General features: G+C 47.3%; 1 protein-coding gene across 1 annotated transcript; it reads right to left on the bottom strand.

Annotated features, from left to right (window-relative positions):
• Positions 1 to 667: 667 nt before the first annotated feature.
• FOXQ1 (forkhead box Q1) lies at positions 668 to 1,942 on the bottom strand. The gene has a single exon (XM_028091042.1). The coding sequence runs from the start codon at positions 1,940 to 1,942 to the stop codon at positions 668 to 670; it is 1,275 nt and encodes a 424-aa protein (XP_027946843.1).
• Between the last annotated feature and the right edge of the window lie 10,041 nt (positions 1,943 to 11,983).

The raw sequence follows: 11,983 nt of genomic DNA, 5'->3' as shown, positions 1-11,983 counted from the left end.
AACTTTTCCTTTAAAGAAATTGCTTGGCCCAAGGAGACCACAGTTAGAGATCACCGAACCACTAATAAAGCTGTAGCCCGTTGCCTGCAACATTTTCAACTCAGGTCTCAAAAATATATAAATAATTTAATTACAAAACCCAACTTTTTTTTTTTTATCTTTTGGCACAGTGAAGCATTGGTCAATAGCAGAGAAATGACTGAAGATTCTGACACCTCTCTCACACTCAGTCATGCCTGTAAATGCCACATACTTACATGGAGCGAGGGCCATTAAACCCGGAACAGTAGTCATATCATTTATCATATGGAATGTTTCCCTGATTTTTTTTTAAGGGACAAGTCAATGGAGGGTGCGACAAAAATAGGAGTAAGGGGGAGTAAGAAGATAGGCAAAGTCTTTGTGAAGTGAGGGAGGGACAGGCTTGGTCAAGAACCTAAAGCAATTATGGAGAATTGGTTTGGTCTTCTGTAAAGTCACAAAAGAAAAACGAAAATATTCTGAATTAAATTAAAACACTCTGTCAAAAATACTTTAGCTTTAAGGCACGTTTGATGGAGATTTTTTTTTTAACGTCTTTTTTTGTCTGGCTAGAAAATGCAAAGCCCTGGCCTGCGTTTCCTGCCTCCCCGACGGCGCCCACCCTTGCCTGGCTCCGCGGCGCTGCTCAGGCCAGGAGCGTCTCCACTGGGTAAGGCAGGTGCGGGCCGGGGCCACAGGACGAGGACGCCTGCAGGGCCGCGGGCAGCCGCAGGGGGCAGTACAGGTGCGAGCCGCCGCCGGCCGCCGGGCCTCGAAATGGCTTGGTTGGGGCCGAGGCGGAGAGGGGCGCGAGCAGGAGGTGAGGTGCGGCGGGTGGCACGGCGGGTGGCACGGCGGGCTGCACGGCTGGCTGCGCGTCGGCTCCGCGCGCGCCCAGCAGCGCCGGCTCGGTCGCACCGTAAGCGCACAGCGGCAGTAGAGCCCCTCCGGAGGCGCCGGGGAGTAGCGCGGAATATGTGGGCAGCGGCGGACAGGGCGAGGCTCCCCATGGCAGCCGCGCCCCGGGGGCCGCTTCCCCGTCGCGGCGGCTGCGGAAGGGTTTGCTGAGGATGCTGTCTATGGCGAAGGAGCTGGAGAACTTGCCCGCAGGGCTGGAGCGCCCCTCCTGGCGGGCGGGCGAGCGCGCGCGGGGAGAAGCCGGGGTGGCGGGCGCGGGCGGCGGGGGCGCGGCGGTGGGGTGGGCCGCGGCCTCCTCGGGCGGAAGCCCTGGTGCTGGGGCCGCCGCCCGGTGGCTGAGGCGCTTGCGGCGGCGGCGGAAGACCCCGTCGGCGAAGGTGTACTCGCTGTTCGGGTTGAGCATCCAGTAGTTGTCCTTACCCCAGGGCCGCGAGGGGTCGCGCAGCACCTTGACGAAGCAGTCGTTGAGCGAGAGGTTGTGGCGCACTGAGTTGCGCCAGCCCGTGTAGCTGCCGCGGAAGAAGGGGAACTTGCCCATGAGGTACTCGTTGATCTCGGCCAGCGTCAGGCGCCCGCCTGCTGAGTCGCGGATAGCCATGGCGATGAGCGCGATGTATGAATACGGGGGCTTGGGCCGCCGAGTGTATGGCTTGCTGCGCGCGCCCTCGCCGCCCCCAGCGCTCCCCGCCCCGGGGCCCGCCGTGCAGGCCTCCGCGTGCCCCGCCGCCGCCGCCGCCGCCGCCGCCGCCGCCGCCGCCGCCGCCGCCGGGCCCTCCTCCTCTGTGCCCGGCCCGCCGCCTGCGCTCCGCTCGCCACTGCCCGCCAGCTCCCCGGCGCCGCTGCCCGCCGCGGGGCTGTTGGCCGCACAGTCCCCGTCCGAGCCCAAGGAGTCGTCGCCAGCTGCCGACAGCGGAGATGGCGCGTTGCTGCCGCCTGCACCCTCCAGATCACTACCTGGCTTGTCCCCGTGGGCCGGGCGGGGGCCAAACACCTCCAACTTCATGCCCGCGCACCCTGTCCCTGCCCTGCGCCGTACCCTTTCCTTCGCGCGGCCTTGGGAACCTGGTGCTGGGGGCCGGAATGGAGATCTCGAGGCCAGGGGTCCTCGCCTTTCTTTCCCGGGAGCTCTCCCTTCTTTTGCGAGAGACAGTCACTTTTCCGTTGAAGAGTCTTCTTCCGCTGGAATTTTTTTGGAGGAGTTGTGCTTATTGGGTGAACTAGAGGGGCGGAGAGGGAGGAGTTGGGTGGGTACTGTCTTCAGTTCGAGGATGAGAGACTTCGGGGTGAATGCGTACAGGGGTGCGGTTCCACCCTCTGATGCCCAAGTGTGCCGGGCTTGGGACTTCTTGCTGGAGGAAGAAGCGTGAGCATCTGCTATCCATTCAAGAGACCAGGAGGTGTTCTTTACTGGAGGTCCCAGGTCCCGGGCAGGAATCTTCGGGGCACGAAGATGGTGCCAGCCGGTGTTCGTGCCACCCTTGGGGGAGAGTATGGAGCCTTCAGCCTTGAGCGCCCGCGGAGCCGAGTCCCTGAGGCCGTGGCGTCCGTAGCCGCCTTTCCGCCCCGGGTCTCCGAAGCTGCATCTCCACGCTGGCCGGCCGCTGTTCCGTCTCCCTTCCACCTTCGCCCCGGCCCAATATAACCCTGCGGCGTCTCCGAGGGGGCGGGGCCTGGGCGCCGACGGCCGAGGGGTGGGGGAACGAGGTGGCCTAGGTGGCCGAGGCTCCCCGGAGGGCGCACACCAGGCCGAGGCCATGCGGCAGCGCGGCCGCAAAGTCACTGCGCAGGTTGTTTGTTTTGGGTCGGCCCAGCCCCGCCCTCCGCCTCCTGCCAATGGGAAGCTCGCGCGCGACTGGGGGTGTATGCGTGTCTGTGAGTGTGCCTGTGTACGGGCCCCGCCCGCCCGCTCCTCCCTCAGGTGTGAGCGCCCGACCGCTTGGGAGGGTCCGTGCGTCTTGGAGCTCAAGGAGGCTATTTGGGCAGTGGAGGGGGAGCTATCTTAGGGGACATCTGGAAGGGCTGAGTCCAGGGCAGCAGGCACTTTGCTCAGGCCTGCAATTCTCCCAAACTGCACGTGGTGTAGTGAAAACCGTGCTTCTTCCCAAAAGCAAACCCCTGTCGTTACAGACGAAGTGCTGAACAGCAGTGACCGCGTAGGACACTTTGCAGGGATCTTCTATGGGAGCCATATGCTGTGCACTTCTACGATTTCCTTTTGCGGACTTTTCTTTTTTCTTTTCTTTCTCCCTCCTTCCCTCCCTCCCTCCCTCCCCCCCTTCCCTCCCTCCCTCCCTCCCTCCCTCCCTCCCTCCCTCCCTTCCTTCCTTCCTTCCTTCCTTCCTTCCTTCCTTCCTTCCTTCCTTCTTCCTTCCTTCCTTCTTCCTTCTTTCTTTCGTTCTCTCTTTCTTTTTCAATACGGGACTTGAAATTGTGAACTTTTTTTTTAATGACCTTTACTCTTGCTCTCTTAAATGGCCTCTGACTTTCACTTTTCTTTTGTTTTCCTTTACCTGGCTCGTGGCTCTTGGGTAAGAACAGCAGTGTTGCCCTCTTTCCCTGGGGCGGCTGTGTGTGGCTCAGGGTGCCAGGCTCTGCCTGCGTGTGTACCCCTGCGGAATCCGTCAGACGCGGGCGAAGCGGGGGACGTGCTATTCCCGGTTCCGACTATCAACAGGAACGAAAGGGAGGGTGTGTTCCAGGGGGCGGGGGCCGAGAGCACGATGTGTTTATGACCATTTCTTCCCAATTTTTCCCCTTGAGGGATTTTGCTGTGGTTTCGGACGTCGGGAAAGGGGGGGACCTTTTTCTGCCGCAGGTCGGTTGGGCCTACACGGTGTCAATACCCCAGGGAAGGGGCTCCATGGACCACCGCCCCCCGCCCCAGAAGGGTGCAATTGTAACCCGCTGCCCTTCCACGTTGAGGTTTCCTCCTTTTTCCTGCCTTTGTTGGAAATAGGACGGAGCTGCGAGTACGTGGAAGCTCACCTTTGATGTTTATTTTATTACTTTCCACCATTTGTGTAGAAAACGTACACAATCCTGTCTTATCTTTATTCAGGCAGTTTTTAAGGCATTTAGAATGGGGCGGGCAAAATGACAGACCCACCGGCGGTTCTGTTATTTTTGTGTTTGGAGAATGATGATTTGGAGATTAGACTGACGTTTATTGCGTGTTTGATTTGGGAATGGGGTGGGGAATGGATTCTTTCCCAGAGATGAGCCTCCCTCTAGGGGATTTGCTCACTCTAGCCCTAGGAGTTTATATAGTCCCTTGGACCTGGAGCGGGGGAGTGGGCTGGGGCAGGATAGCAGCCAGGTAAAGGGGCAGCGATTTGACTAGTGATAAAAGACAGGCACAATGAATGTCATCCTCGTTTGAACTCTGGAGGTGGGGAGGGCCAGAGGAGAAGACCTATTTTTTGAGTGAGATAAGCCCAGGCGAATTGAGGTGGGGCCCAGTTTGGCTGCAGAGTCTAAGGGAGACCACTAAGACACTCCAGCGTCAAGGTGCCCAGCCATCACCCAGTTCCATCTTAGAGACCGCACAGGTGTGCTGTCCCACAGGTTTGAAGTCACACAGCTACTACCGAACCCGTGACCCTGATGCAGCCCAGACACCTCCAGATTTGCAGCAACACTCACCTCGACTGGCTGTCCTCCTCCCGGGATCCCCATGGCTTCCTCCACCCTGGTTCTGCAGCGTCCTCCTATCTCCCCTCCCCCTCCCTCCCGAGATTCCCCAGCCCAGGTGCGCGGGGGTGGGGGGGGGGGTGCGGTTCTCATGTTAGTCTGGGAAGTTCCAATGAACTGTTGATAGGAATATTGTTCAGAGAGCAGAGAAGAAAATTGGGCAACATACTGGGCCCTCCTGCCACTTAAACATGACCAGGTGAGGGGCTGCGGTTTGGATCTCCTTTGCCTGTAAAAAGAGGCTGATCTGAATGGACACCTAAATTTTCTCTCAGCTCTTGCACATGTAGTTTTTTGGCATTCTTTTTTTTTTTTTTTTTTTGGGTTGAATGTACAGGAGGTGCATTTCTGCCTCTAGGGAGTTCGCAGGGCAAGGGGGTGTGAACATCCAGCTGCTGGGACCATAATGGCTGTGGCACTCCTTGCCTTAGCCCGCTAGCTCCAGAATGTGCATATCTCTCCAGCCTGGTGAGAAGAGGGAGGGGGTTGTGGATCTCCTGGGCAGGCAACCTGGGGATGGGGCTTTGATCAAAGGACTGTTGGCTGCCTCCAAGGAAGGCAGACTGCCCCCATCACTGCCCGTTTTTTTTCTCTTTTTTACCCAGCACCTTCCCTCTCCCCCATCCTCAGCAGGAGCAGACCCTCTCCTTACCCCATCTCAGGTGGGAAAAGGACCTGCCAGTCACTTCTTTGGGATAGGCCTTTCCCTTGCCTCAGTGCTGGGACACTGGTGGGCTGCTATCTGCAGGTTTGGAGCCTAAAAATGTTTGAAGGGAAGGGTGGAGGTGGGAGACTTCTCAGCAGGAATATCTTTTCTATTTTCAGAGTGACTTAGACCATTGGCAGTGGACCTTGGAGGGAAGGCCCTGGTAAGAATGGAAGGAGGTGGGCTACCTTGAGAAGATAAAAAGATCCGTTGGAACTGGAGTATAAGCCCCACTAGGGCAGGAGTTTTGTCTTTTTCTTTCACTGCTATATGCCCAATCCTTGCCTCCAGAATGTCACATTGTGCCATTTGCTGAGCACATGCTACATTTGTCTTTAATTAAGATCAGAAATAAAACAGCTCTTTCCCTTTGTAGTTGATTTTGGTATATTATCTTTAACTGCTGTTTACAGCCAAGGAAATCATTCATCTTGTTCAGATTTAAGAAAAATGAGAATGGATGGAGAAGGGATCCATTCTCTGCATCTCTATCCACAACATCCTCAAGCCCAGGCACTGTAAAAAAAATTCACATTCAATGTTTTGTTAGTTCATAAATTCTTCAGTAATGGTTGGAGATTTCTGCTCCCTAATTCTTAATCCTTTGGGGGTCTACTATTGATGGGTTAGTAATAAATGCCTGTAGGTGCAGCCTGACCAAACACTTGCAGGTATGAAAGACCCATTAGCTTGTTTTTTCTCCCTTGCCTTTTAATTTCCATGGAGAGAAGTGAATAAGCTATGGCCAAAGATGAGTTCATGTTTCCATGATCTTGTGGCCTTCCTGAAGTGGTTTTAAGCAAAGGAAGATAATGCATCTATCTGCAGACACCAAGAATTAACTTAAATTAACTGTGGAAACGATCTACATGTTTAATAATTTGATAGTGCTTCGTGCCCCAGTTCCTAAATTCTGATATGGGAGGGAAATAATTTAATTCCTAAAATGCCTAAGGTAATTTGGGAGACTGGAAATTGACTCTGAGTGGAAATACTGATGACTTGGCCCCTGAATTGAGCACGCAGACTTCGCACAGTGGGAACGTGGAATCACCTTGATAACATTCCCTGTGGGTAATCTGGAAACAGCTTTGAGTTTCTTGCCTTGCTAAACTCTGCTGGTAGCTGCTGTTGACTTCTGGGTATGAAGAGAAGGTGAACTTAAAAGTGCTTTCCTGTGGGAGCCTGGGCCTGTGGATGAGTCTACATTATAATGTCCTTAAGAACCTAAGGGCCCCAGGCACAGAGGACAGGCTAATGTTCAGAGACCCAAGGCAAAATGCATGGCACTGGACCGATGTGAAGTCTCTCTTGAGGCACAGAGAGGGTTCTGACTTGTGTTAGAAGTCAGATGGCAGTGAAAGTTCCCTCTCTCTTTCTTTCTCTTAGTGGAAACATATGGGAAACAGTACTTTGTGCCCTGTTGTAACCCATATCTCTATTGCTTGGCTGATTCTTTTGTAGATTCTGAACACTTGGGAAGAATCCTGCAGAGATTCAAGGTGGGCGTGAGAGGATGGATAAAACCTAGGTAATTTTGCATTTCTTTGTAATAGACACAGGCTTGCATGTCTGTTTGCCACCTGTGTTCTGGCACTCTGCTTTTGGTACTCTGGCCCAGCCCATAGACATGGTTTGATCAAAGAAGCCCAGTATTTTGCTAGGCATTACTGAACAGGTACAGACCCAAGGGCTATCCTTGAAGTTTTTTCTGAGAGTCCAAGGGTCACAACCAGCAAGAAACTCCTTGGGTTTCCATTGAACTGAGGTGTTATTGGGGTACTTGAGTGGAACATCCAGGTAGTGGGTCCTGGGGAGTGGGGAATGGCAGGCAGGTCTAGTGATGGTGGAGAAGAGAGAAAGTAGCTAAAGGCAAATTGAGGAAAGGTAAAGGGGAAGGAAAGAAGATGTGAAGATATAAAGGAGATCAGCCACAGTATGATAGGGGTTAGAGATCACTGAAAAAGCTGTCTGATTCTGCAATTCAGAGACAAAATCCTGCACAATGTATGAAATATCAGAGAATGAAAGAAAGTTCCTGGGATGATTTATTACAATAAGATGACAGCTTTGATACTGTGGTCATGGAGTGCATCTCTTCAGAGCTGACCAAGTCTGAGGAACCCTTCTTGTCTAGTTCTAGTCCAGTTTCCCTATTACCTGAAGTTCTTTAAATTTTAAGTTTTAAAAGCTGAGAAAGGAAAATTGAACTTCCTTTTACAATGCATTATCCAGTCCTCTCTTTTTACATTTGAGGCTGCCATTTTCCATAACAAATTAAAAATTAGACCCTCTCCCAGTGTTCGTCGAGAGAAGACTGTCTTTCCAAAGGGAAATCTGAATGGGGTGCCTCTGACTCTTACACCCCTGGGTACTGCCCCATTGTCACACTGTCATACAGATCCTGGTGAGAGAGGGACAGGTGGCAAATGAGGTCTAGTTAGTATCCTTGGATCTACAAATGAGGATGTACGAGCAAACGAAACAAAACAGGTCTTTGCAGGGGTCCCACTCATCCCTTCCCACCAGGCTAGGGAGGGGTCTTGTGTCATTCTTGCCTTGGTCAGCAGTCTCCAGCTTCTGGACCCACAGTCTAGGTTTGTGCATGGAGGGTAGAGGTGGAGTGAACTCCTCCATTTAACTCTATAGAAGGTGTTGTTACTCTTTGGATAGGTGTGGAATTTGGAGATGGATAATCTTGGGTTTGCATCCCTGTTCCACCAGGCAAGTTACCGGTCCTCACTTTTTTTAATATAGAAAAATACTCTTGTCCAAATTTTAACAACTCAACTCCCTAGATTCTACATTCTTTGTCTTGCTCATTCTTCTGCTCCTTGGGGAGATCATCTTGCAAAGCTGTAAGCCCAGTTGAGCAAATTCCTTGGCAGTTATCTACTAAGCAAAGTTTCCAGGAGGAAAGTAGAAAAGTGAAAAACAGTCCCTGGGTGTGTGGGAAACTTCCTTGGACTATTTAGGCCTAGCGTGTAGCTAATGCCTTAGTCAGTGTTCCAGAAAGAAAGAGAAAAGTCAAATCCCTTGTTTTTCTCCCAGAAAATTGAGGACAATTGTATTGTTCTAGAGAGGGTAAAACCCATCTTAACAAATCACATGAGAAAGATTGTGATCGAGCTATGAAGAGAATATCTGTCTAAGGGTCTATTATCTATCAACTTTTTGTCATGGAAGATTTCAAGCATATACAAAAGTAAAGGCAAAAGTATAATGAAATATAAACCATTATCCCAATTTGGTTGGGCTATAAATACTAATTTATAGCCACTTTTATTTCATTTGTATCTTCACTGTCCCTACCTCCCACCCTTCACTAGGTTTTTCTGGATCAAGTTCAAGACACCATATTATTATTCTTTAATTACTTTAATACCTCTAAAAGATATGGACTTCTTATTTTAAAAAATAAAAATATAACCACAGTATCATTACCAAACCTCCAAATATTGCCAGTATTTTCATAATATTATCAAACATCTAGTCAGTACTTAAATTTCCCTAGTAGTCTCAGAAAAGATATTTGCAAATGATATATCCAATAAGGGGTTAATATGCAAAATACATAAAAAACTTATACAACTTAACATCAAAAAAAAACCCCAAATAATCTGATTTTAAAAATGGACAGAGGATCTGAATAGACATTTTTCTAAAGAAGACATACAAATGGGCAATGGACACATGAAAGCATGCTCAACATCACTAATCATTAGGGAAATGCAAATCAAAACCACAATGAGATAGCACCTTACACCTGTCAAAATGGCTAGAATCAAAACAACAAATAACAAGTGATGGCAAGGACATGGAGAAAAAGGAACCCTTGTTCACTGTTGGTGGGAATTCAAATTGGTGCAGCCACTGTGGAAACGAGAAAAAATTAAAAATACAATTACCATATGATTCAGTAATTCCACTACTGGATGGCTACCCGAAGAAAATGAAAACATTAACTTGAAAAGATGTCTGAGTCCTATGTTTATTGCAGAATTATCTATAGCTAAGATATGGAAGCAATCCAATGTCCATCCATAGTTGAATGAATGAATAAGAATGAATGGAATATTATTCAGCCATAAAAATGGATGAGATCTTGCCATTTGCAACAACATGGATAGACCTGGATGGTATAATGCTAAGTGAACTAAGTCAGTCAGAGAAAGACAAATACCATATGATCTCACTCATACGTGGAATTTAGGAAACAAAACAAATGAATAAACAAAGAGAAAAAGAACAAAAAAACAGATTCTTTTTTAATACAGAGAACAAACTGTTGGTTACCGGAGGGAAGTTGGGTAGGTGGCTGGGTGAAATAGGTGAAGGGGATTAAGAGTGCACTTATGATGAGCAATGAGTAATGTATGGAATTGTTGAATCACTATATTGTACACCTGAAACTAATATAACACTGTATGTTAGTTATACCTCAATAAAAACATTTTAAAATTTCCCCAATAGTGTCATTTTTAATGAACAATTAGTTGGATTGATCCAGAATCCAAAGATCTTCCCAATATGTTCAGTTGATAAGTCTTCTAATTCCCTTGGATTTATAGATCTTCCTTCCCTTTTTAATTTATTATTTAAGTTGAGTTGTTTAATAAGTCAGATTGTTTGTCATGTAGATTTTTCCTACAGTTTGGACTTTTTGATTATGTAGTGTTGGTTACCATGTTCTTCTGTCCCCTATATTTTTGGTGAATTGACAGATCGAGAGGCTTGAGCATATTCAGGTTTTATATTTTATTTTTCAAAAATACTTGTGATGCGTTTTTCTATGGAGGCTTATAATGACTGGTTGTTGCTCTTTTTGCAAATTAAGATATCTATGATTTTGAGTCTAAGCTTGATTCATCTCTTATAAAACTCCCCATCAGCTTATTGCCTCATGGTCTTTGCAGTCATTAATGACAATTGCCTATTGCCATCAGAGATTACAAGATAGTGGCATTATCATTCCATCCTTTCTTTCTTTATAAGTTGGAATACTTATGTAAAGAAAAACTTTTCCTCATCAACTGTTCGTTATTTGGAAATACAGTTTGTGCAGAAGTAGGCTAAATGCTTAATTCTGTTTATTTACCCGTTTTTAAATAATTTGTTGGTTCTCCTAGAATCTTGCAAAGGATACACACACACACACACACACACACACACACACACACATATAAGTATATAGTTAACTAACAGTTTTCTAAATATGTGTGGTGTGTTTAAATCCATTCATAGCCTTCTAGATTTCTAATATGACAAGATATTACTCACTTTACATATCCTGCCTCATACATGGAATTATCTATTTATCCAAGTAGTCCTGGTTCTTAGTTGATAGAAATAGTATTGACACCAAAATCTAGGTTCTAGAGGTGTTTGTTGCTTCTGGGTAGGTCATTGTTTCTAGGATTTTACAGTGGACAGTGCTAAGAAGAAAAAATTTTCTTAAATCACATGATATTTCTAATTCACTATAGGATTATAAGGTTTTTACTGAAGTTTTTCATTTGATATCTGTATCTCTTTTCACTTGTGCTATCACATTGATATTGTTACTTATTTGCTTTATCATTCCTTTGTATATGGGGTGTGCATTTCTGTTCTTGTATCAAAATGTCAATTCCAATTTTTACTAACAATGTGGTAACTGAAAACAGTTTGAGTTTTACTTGCTTTTGCTTTTTTTTTTCTTTTTGCCTTTACGGGATGCAACTCACTAGCTACACAAATTAGAATAACTAAGTTTTAGAATAACTTCAGATAATTGTAAGTGTACTCTTCAACTTTATATTTGGTTAGTATTATTTGCTGCATATTGCTTTTTATTTCCTTCATTGTTTTTAGTTTGTTTCATACATATATAATTTTTTACCTGGTTTCAAAGTCAAAGCTATAATGGGAGGTATAGTCAGGGAAATTTAGTTTTCTTTCTTTATTTTTTTAAGATTTTATTATTTTTGACAGAGAGAGAGAGAGCACAAGCAGGGGGAGGAGAAGAGGGAGAGGGAGAAGCAGCATCCCCACTGAACAGGGAGCCTGATGTGGGACTCAATCCCAGGACCTTGGGATCATGACCTGAGCCAAAGGCAGATGTTTAACCATCTGAGCCACCCAGGCACCTCAGGGAAATTTAGTTTTCATCCGTTTCTTCTAACTTGCTTTCTCCTCTACTCTATAGAATACCATTTGATCAAAGTTTAAAAAGTTACTTTTTATATTGGTTTGCCAGAGCTACCATAACAGAACATCACAGACTGGGCAGCTTAAACAACAAACTTATTTCTCCCAGTTCTGGAGGCTGGAAGCCCAAGATCAAGGTGTTGGCAGGATGGGTGCCTTCTCAGTGTGTCTTTACTTGGTCTTTCTCTGTGCATACATGTCCCTTTAGTGTCTCTCCATGTCCAAATTTCCTCTTTTCATAAGGACACCAGTCAGATTGGATTAGGACCCTTCCTAAAGACCTCATTTTGATTTAATCACTTTTTATTTTTAGAATTTTTTAGTTTCCCCTGGTTCATCTGTGCTTGAACTGCCCTCTGTTGTGTCAGAGTTAGGAGTTGGTTGTGTTCCCTGAGTTTTCTAAAGAGTGTCTTTTTTGTTGTTGTTGTTAAAGATTTTATTTATTTATTTATTTATTTA

Source organism: Eumetopias jubatus, unplaced genomic scaffold, assembly GCF_037043125.1.
Source record: "Eumetopias jubatus isolate StellerSeaLion01/CBP00866 unplaced genomic scaffold, mEumJub1_p1.0 scaffold_6, whole genome shotgun sequence".
NCBI lineage: Eukaryota > Metazoa > Chordata > Mammalia > Carnivora > Otariidae > Eumetopias > Eumetopias jubatus.
This window is presented reverse-complemented; position numbering and strand designations above follow the sequence as displayed.

Bases quoted from the DNA above. Each gene is read 5' to 3' on its own strand.
- FOXQ1 (XM_028091042.1), bottom strand. From the start codon at position 1,942: ATGAAGTTGGAGGTGTTTGGCCCCCGCCCGGCCCACGGGGACAAGCCA.